At 30.4% G+C, this 8,039-nt stretch overlaps 1 protein-coding gene and 1 pseudogene across 1 annotated transcript; one reads left to right on the forward strand and one right to left on the reverse strand.

Annotated features, from left to right (window-relative positions):
• Positions 1-4,594: 4,594 nt before the first annotated feature.
• Positions 4,595-5,260, reverse strand: LOC107161302 (uncharacterized). The gene has a single exon (XM_015507659.2). The coding sequence runs from the start codon at positions 5,258-5,260 to the stop codon at positions 4,595-4,597; it is 666 nt and encodes a 221-aa protein (XP_015363145.2).
• Positions 5,261-6,780: 1,520 nt separating this feature from the next.
• LOC149060924 (SCAN domain-containing protein 3-like) lies at positions 6,781-8,039 on the forward strand (annotated as a pseudogene).

The following is an 8,039-nucleotide window of genomic DNA, read 5'->3' on the forward strand; positions in this document are numbered from 1 at the left end:
ATTAACAATCAAAAAAACAAAGAATGATAAAACTTAGAATGAACCTAATAACTTAATAAAATAGAAAAACATCTTTTCTTGGTAACATGTATTATTGTATTTTAAGACAGTTATAACCATAGTTATCTACTAACATAAATGACCTTAAGTATAACAACCCATAATAAAAAAATAATTCATTCTCAAATATAAATAAGACTGTTTACTGAAATATTATCACACTAAGTGATTACTTTGGTTTTAAATATAAAACATAAACTTGGTTGGCTAAAAAATATGTAGTACAAATGTGTGAACTCTTTTTTTTTTAGCTTACACAACTTTACATAATAAACTACATATTTTTTGTTTGTTTTATTGTATGTGCCATGGCCACTTTGTGAAATCTATTCATGAAATAGAAAGTCTTTTCATACTTCATAAGATACCAAAATATTTAGCAACTTAGAAGATGTGTATTTATATAAAAATATATTTAATTAAGGGGATCGGTGTGGCGGACAGTTATTTTAGCCAAAACATCCAATTTTTATTCCATCATACTGATCGAAGTAGTAATGCGATAATACTGTTTTAAACTGATATGAATTTGTTATTATGTCTTTTAGAGATCGGTCCGTTTATTTTCCCCAATTTCACCCCCCTAACAACTAAAAATTTGGTTTGAATATTTTAAAATTTCGGCATTTTCAAACGTTGATTATTCGGAATATAAATCAGAAATCATAAAATGTGAACTGACCGATCTCAAGTAAACATCATAACGAATTCAAATCAGTTATAAAAAGTATTATCGCATTACTACATCGATCAATATGATGGAATAAAAATACATAGTTTTAGTAAAAAAAAAAACACACGTTCTGGATCGTTCATGTTACAGTACGGCAGTGACTTGAACCGCGCGTGTTGCGTGCCGAAGAATTCCTCCGCCACTACCGTTCCTTCACCTATATCGCATGCCGCGGTCTGCGATAGATGTATTATAAATCGTAATTATATACTATTCTAGGTATTACGACGGTACAATTTATAATAAGATATTTAATATCTTGCGTATATTGATAATTTGGTATGAATGAAATATAATATAATAATATAACATGAAAATATGAAATATTGTTCATTTGAGCTTCGCCTCAGGTCGTCACTACACTTGGACTTGGTGTATCAGTATATGTATTTTTTCGCTAGTGTAAAATAGTAAGATTATTACGCACTTTTTTATTTAATTACATTTTAGATTCTGAACGAAGTGATGAATGTATTGATTTTACAATGATGTGTGTTTTTTTATTTTTGTTTTTTTTTTGTGTGTCTGTGTACAGCATAACTAGTCGAAATAATGCTTCAATTTCAAAATTTGGGGATGGTTTCTGATGTAAAAGTGAATATCCTTGGTGCATTATAGAGGTCAAAAGTAAACATTTTTGAATAGTTTTCAAAAAAATCGAGAAAAATGAAAAAAAGTGACAGAAAAACAGAAAAAATTTTACACAAAACCAGTTTTCGACCAAACCGATTTTTTTGTATGATTGTAATAATTCAAAAACTAATCACTGTAAATACTTGAAATTTTCACCAAATGTTTATATAATCGTTATCTATATACTGTTTAATTTTAAAAAATTTTTGAATTTTTTTGAGTTATTTATAGACCACTGAAATTTTCGATTTTTATGAGAATTTTTTTTTGAAGTGTCGGTAAAAAAATTTTGTATGACCAAAAAAACTTGAAAATTTAATACTAGGTTCTTTATGAGTTGTTCGTATTTTACATTTTTAAATTATTAAAAATTAAATTGTGAAGGTTTTTGCAGTAAAGCTAAGAAGACGTGTGTAGTATGGACGTCGAACGATAATAATATAGAATGACGTAGGAGACAGCGTATGCGCGTATTTACGTAATTATTATTACCGTGTATTACTATACAGCGTTATAGTTATTTGTCAATTAGCAGATAAGATGTACCTGGTGTAGGGCAAAGACCCGTACACATACTAATAATCATTTACTACGCACACAGTCACAAATAACTCGTGCACGCACTTTAAATATTGCCTATACCTAACTCCTTAAATATATACCACCACCGATCCCCTTAAATATAAGTAATATTTATAAATATTTAAGTCATATTAAATAATATACAATATATATAAATATATATCACTGGCAATGTGAATAATTTAGATAGTTTGCAAAATCTCTAGGTTAGGTTAGGTTATTGCCGACCCTTCTGAGGCAATATAAATAAAATGTATAATTTTCAAGATTATTTTACATATAACATAGGTATTTTATAAAATACCTTGACATAATGTAAAATGCCAATATTTTTTCGGCAAAGTAAAAACCAATTTATATTATATATTAATATTACCTATATTAAGATTCTTATAATTATTACAACTGATAAAACATGCTGAAGAAAAATGTCATTTTAAAGTGCACAAAACATTATTTTTAATGCAAATCCAATTTTTATTTTGACACTTGATCAATGGTCTTACAAAAAACTTACTTTTGCAAGTGTTTATACTGTTTATAGTAAGACTTGTATCAGAACTAGCACTATCTTCGATGTAATGTATTTGAGCTTTCGCTATAAGCAAAATATAATTTAATTTTTTTCTACTACTATTATCATTGATTTTAGAATCAATACTATTATTACAACTTTTAATATTGTATACCTATATACAAATAATATGTGGACCATACCTACACATTATATTATTAATTTTCATTATATATTTGGACTAGATTCAATTAAAAAATTAATTGGACTTTTTTATGCAGCACAAAAACAAACACATTTTTACCACACCAACTATGTTTAAGTTGTCAGTCCTAAGTCTGAATAAAGAGGGAGGGAAGTTTGTATTCGGTATAATTTTTTTTCGTGTGGGAACTTACGTACGCCTGTAATTTTTTCATGTGGGAACTTACATATGCATACCCTTGTGTGATTTTTACCTGTTATATCTCGTGTGGGCACTTACATTCGCCCATCCGAACGACCCCTTTCCCCAATCTCGTTCCGATTATCGAGACCCTACTTTACGCTTATATAATACGGGTGTAAAATACTTAAACACTAAATGTATTACTAAATATACATTCATACCAAACACTAATAACTATATTAATGATGTATATAACATTTTATGAAGTATAACTTTTTTGGAAGTTTGCCGTATAACGTCCAACGATGTGATATGTATTATTTATGCGCTATATAGGTACCTACTATATACGAGTACACGACATATACTGTACTGTTCCTATAAATATTAAGTTAGGTTAACGTAGGTCGTAGGTGTTTCATTTGTGTTAATTTAAAAATAAATTACATCGTAATTAGAGTGAATTTCAGTAGGTATATTGTAACATTCGTTACACCTTATATATATATATATATATATATATGTAATGTATATTATACCCACACTTAATACACACTATGATTTACCACTACATAATATACGCACTCAACACTTTTCTACCCGTGCACATAATTATTTATTATAAAAACGACACACAGCAGTTAGTTCGACAGTCACCATCAGCAGGAGCGAACTCACCAAATACACTTATTAACAGCCATCTACATTAGTAAAGTATTATTTTTAATATAATAATATTAATATGGATCTATAAACCAAACGTGTCTTATTATTGATGAAATACCTCATACACAGTGCTCTAACCCCCAGCTACGTTAAACTTATCCATAAGGAATAGAAAAACTTCCCTGGATAACTAATATCGTAACAAGGTCCCCCGACCATCATATTGCAATACCATTTGGGTGAATAAAACATGTGAGAACTAATGTTTTTTTTTTCTCATAATAAGTGTAAAATATAACATTGTGGCGTAATAGTTGTGCACTGCACGCAACCCATCTGAATACTATGTATATTATTATAACAAGCTCATATGCCGAAAAACACTAATACTATTATTTCTAATTTATTAAAATAGTTAAACACAGAAATAATATATTTTATCTAAATTTATAATAAAACTAGTTTCCTAAAACTGTGCATTCGTTATCGTTTGAATAGAGATACACTTGGTGTTTAATGTACTGAACCTCTGCAACGATTATTAGTTATTGTTATCACTGTCCAGCTTTTAATACTGCCATGCTTGATATGCTGTGGTTGAATTGGGGGAGGACGCGGGGGGACTGAGCTACTATTTTTTCTTCAAATTATAGCGTAGCTAATTATTATATTCATCAAGGAATAGGGTTACTATTAAATTGATTTGCTTGATTGTTAAACTTAATTTAGAGTCCACCTTTATTTATTTTTCCAATTCAACCACTGTTGATATGTAGATTATTATGTATTAAGATGTTAAGTTAAATATTGTAAGAATAACTTGTATGAATTATCTTTATGTAATCAAATTAAGAACAAATTATGGATAAATAGCGTGTTAAATAATATATTCATTATAAAATATAAAAAATACAATATATTATCAATACAAACATTATTTGTTAATATGATTTATCCTGTGTGTGCGTCGATGTATTATCAATTGACCATTTCTGCTGAACGTCAAGGTTAGGTTAGGTTAGGCTTTCGTCAAACTGGAGCTTGTAGAAAACGATTTGTCACACAATTCGCACGCGCACGGTTTTTCACCCCAGTGTGCGCGTCGATGTACCGTCAAATGGCCACTCTGGTTGAACGATTTGTCACACACCTCGCACGCGTACGGTTTTCCACCACTGCAGTGTGTGCGTCGATGTACTGTCAAATTGCCACTTATGCTGAACGATTTGTCACACATATCACACCCGTATGGTTTTTCACCAGTGTGGGTGCGTCGATGTATTTTCAATTGGTTACTTTGGGTGAATGATTTGTCACACACCTCGCACGCGTACAGTTTTTCACCAGTGTGAATGCGGCGATGTGCTGTCAAATTGCCACTTATGCTGAACGATTTGTCACACATATCACATCCGTATGGTTTTTCACCAGTGTGTGTGCGTCGATGTATTATCAATTGGCTATTTCTGCAGAATGATTTGTCACACACCTCGCACGCGTATGGTTTTTCACCACTGTGTGTGCGTCGATGTACTGTCAAATTGCCACTTATGCTGAACGATTTGTCACACATATCACACCCGTATGGTTTTGCACCAGTGTGTGTGCGTCGATGTATTGTCAATTGGCTACTTTGGTTGAATGATTTTTCACAGATAGCGCATGGGTAATTTTTCTTCTTCATTTTTTTCGTCGGAGTTATGGCAGGTTTTTTCTATTTGTAAACAATTTATTTAATATTTATTTGTTTTTTTTTTTAACTATTTGGTAACTATATACTTCTCTGCTTATAATCGATTAGACTTTATTGACTTCACCAGATTTTCAAGCCAGTATTTGATGCAGTATTTTTTTAACATTAAATAGAGCATAATATTATGCTTTTACGTATTATTAGTAAAATATTAATTTATATTCAATTTTATAATAATAACTGATACTCGTGGATTTCATTGTCCGTTAAAAATACCGCAACTATATATATGATTCAAAATTTGTGTTTCGTTTAATGCCTAATTGTTGTATGTGGCATGTGCCAATTAATAATAATAGACATTACTTCTTTTAACTAAATGTTTAAATTGCCTAATATTAGGCCAACAAAGTAAATGAGCTGAGGCAGCACTTTGTTAAATAATATTTAAGGATGTAAGTACCACAGTAGAGGGACAGTGGGGGTTTCGAGTGAGAGACGATATATGTTTGAAAGCGATTGATAGAGACCCGTATTTTTGTGTTTAATAAAGTTATTCAAAATAGTACTAATTGTTCATCTATTATTTTGTGTGCCATCGAGAGATAGGTATACTACATAATGTAGCTAGTGATGTTCAAAATTTCGTGTGACAAATTCTCGTGGATTTACCCTATCTTAACTCAATTAAAGATTTTTAACACAATCGTTTAAAATATAGACATCATCGTTATTCGTTATAGAAAGAAGTAAAAACCACGATCTCATTCTGGACTCGACAATCCGTTGGGCTTGGGAAACAAATGACCCGCAACAAATAATGTAGTAAACAAAGAAAAAAAAAGTATCTATAGGCCTGCATTCCATGGTTTCGACAACAGTATAGCATCGCTGTGTCCATTGGCAACTCACATTGTCAGCAGCTCGCTACCTAACCTAACCTAACCTGCGATATTTCTTTAAATCATGAAATGAAAGTAATTATAATTTAATAAATTATATTCTAATAATTAATTTGAAATAGTTTTTGGCCATCAGGTAAACAAATACATAAAAATAATTATTTTGTTGGATTTTTTTCATTGATTAAAGTTTTCTTCTTATCTAAACAAATTAAACTTAATAAATATATAATAAAATATTAATATTAAGTAATAAATATATATACTCGTATATATGTTACCGGCAATATGGATAATCCGGTATTTTTCAAAATGCCTAGGCATTATATAAAATGCCAAAAATCAGTCGGAAGTATACATAATACGAGCTTTACCTACCTAGGTATTATGTATAATGCCAAACAGAGAGTAGGAAATATGATAAAAATAAAAATAATTGGGTATCACTTATTACCAACGACTTTACTTATCGTTTATTGTAAACGCGCGTGCTGTATGTGCACGATTTGATGCAATAAAGATAAGAATCTTACCCTACCATTATAAAGTACTTATAATTTTATTTTATTATCGTCATTGTCGTGTCTCGTCACACTGTGTTGTATTACTATGGATACGATTAACATGAAGTTAATTTTTTATAAGGATCTCCATAAAAATCGTAAAAATTTGGCTAATAACACAAGTTTTTTAACTGATGAAAAATATAATGAGTTAATAGAGGTTATTTTGGAACTTAAAGCTGGACGTCAGTAAAAGCAGCCTAAAGATTTCCGTTTAATAAAAAGGTAAGAAATTAATATTTAAAAAAAAAAATACTTAAATTAATTTTATAAAATACAACCAGCTATTTTTTTTAAATTATTTATTTCTGTTGTCGTAGGTATGATGTGCTGGTTGTACAAGGGAAAACAAAACTTATATTTCCTGTAAAAGATGACAATGTGTCAATGTCGTGCTGTATTATGTGCCAAACAGTGAGCTATTTGATGTATTGCAAACCACACACGTATCAATAGGACATGGTGGGTGTGATCGAATGATCGAGGAACTTGGTAATAAATACAAAAATATAACACGTAATGACATAGAGATATTTTTGCATTTTTGTGAACCATGTCAACAAAAACAAAAAGGCTCTAAAAAAGGAGTGGTAGTTAAGCCAATAATATCTTCTGACTTTAATTCCCGATACCAAGTTGATTTGATAGATTTCTCACTTAATCTTGAAAGGGCTCTACGCCCTTACCTATTATCTGATAATGTGAGCCAAAACATACATAAAAGAAAATTATGATATAAAATAATGGAGCACCTACACCAATTTGCACCGGGGCGTCACACAAGTATGTAGTTACGGCTCTGCACAGAACAACTGCGAAATATAGAAAATGAAGTATCAGGCACAGAACAACTATTAGCTACAAGTATACGAACAACTGTCAAATTAAATAACGAAAACGCCAATATTATGCGAACTAGAGCCAAGGAAAATCTTGAAAATTAAGCGAAAAAAATGATGGCATGGTCGGATATGAAGCTATTGCCGGTGGCAGATCATTCAACTGTACGTGTTCCAGTTCCTGAAGTAGATAAAGGACGTTTAGATGCATGAAGTATACTGGCAATTGTTTTAGAGGTAATAAATAAGCTTAAAAATTATTATTATAATTTATAAATATTATTATATTAATAAATAAGTCATATTATGTTTTTTTTAGGTAACAAGTGATGGTTCTTATAGATTAGGAACTCGCGATAGAGTTCTGAAACAGTTATACACCAGAAATCAGTTTACAGTATGTAAGAAAAAGCTACTAATAATTCACGAGGTTCCAGCTATTTTTAAAACGGTTTCGAATCATTAA

This window comes from Diuraphis noxia, unplaced genomic scaffold (assembly GCF_037042655.1).
Source record: "Diuraphis noxia isolate RWA-SAM2 unplaced genomic scaffold, SU_Dnox_SAM2 contig0001, whole genome shotgun sequence".
Taxonomy (NCBI): domain Eukaryota; kingdom Metazoa; phylum Arthropoda; class Insecta; order Hemiptera; family Aphididae; genus Diuraphis; species Diuraphis noxia.

Coding starts and splice junctions, on each gene's coding strand:
- LOC107161302 (XM_015507659.2), bottom strand. CDS start 5,260: ATGAAGAAGAAAAATTACCCATGCGCTATCTGTGAAAAATCATTCAAC.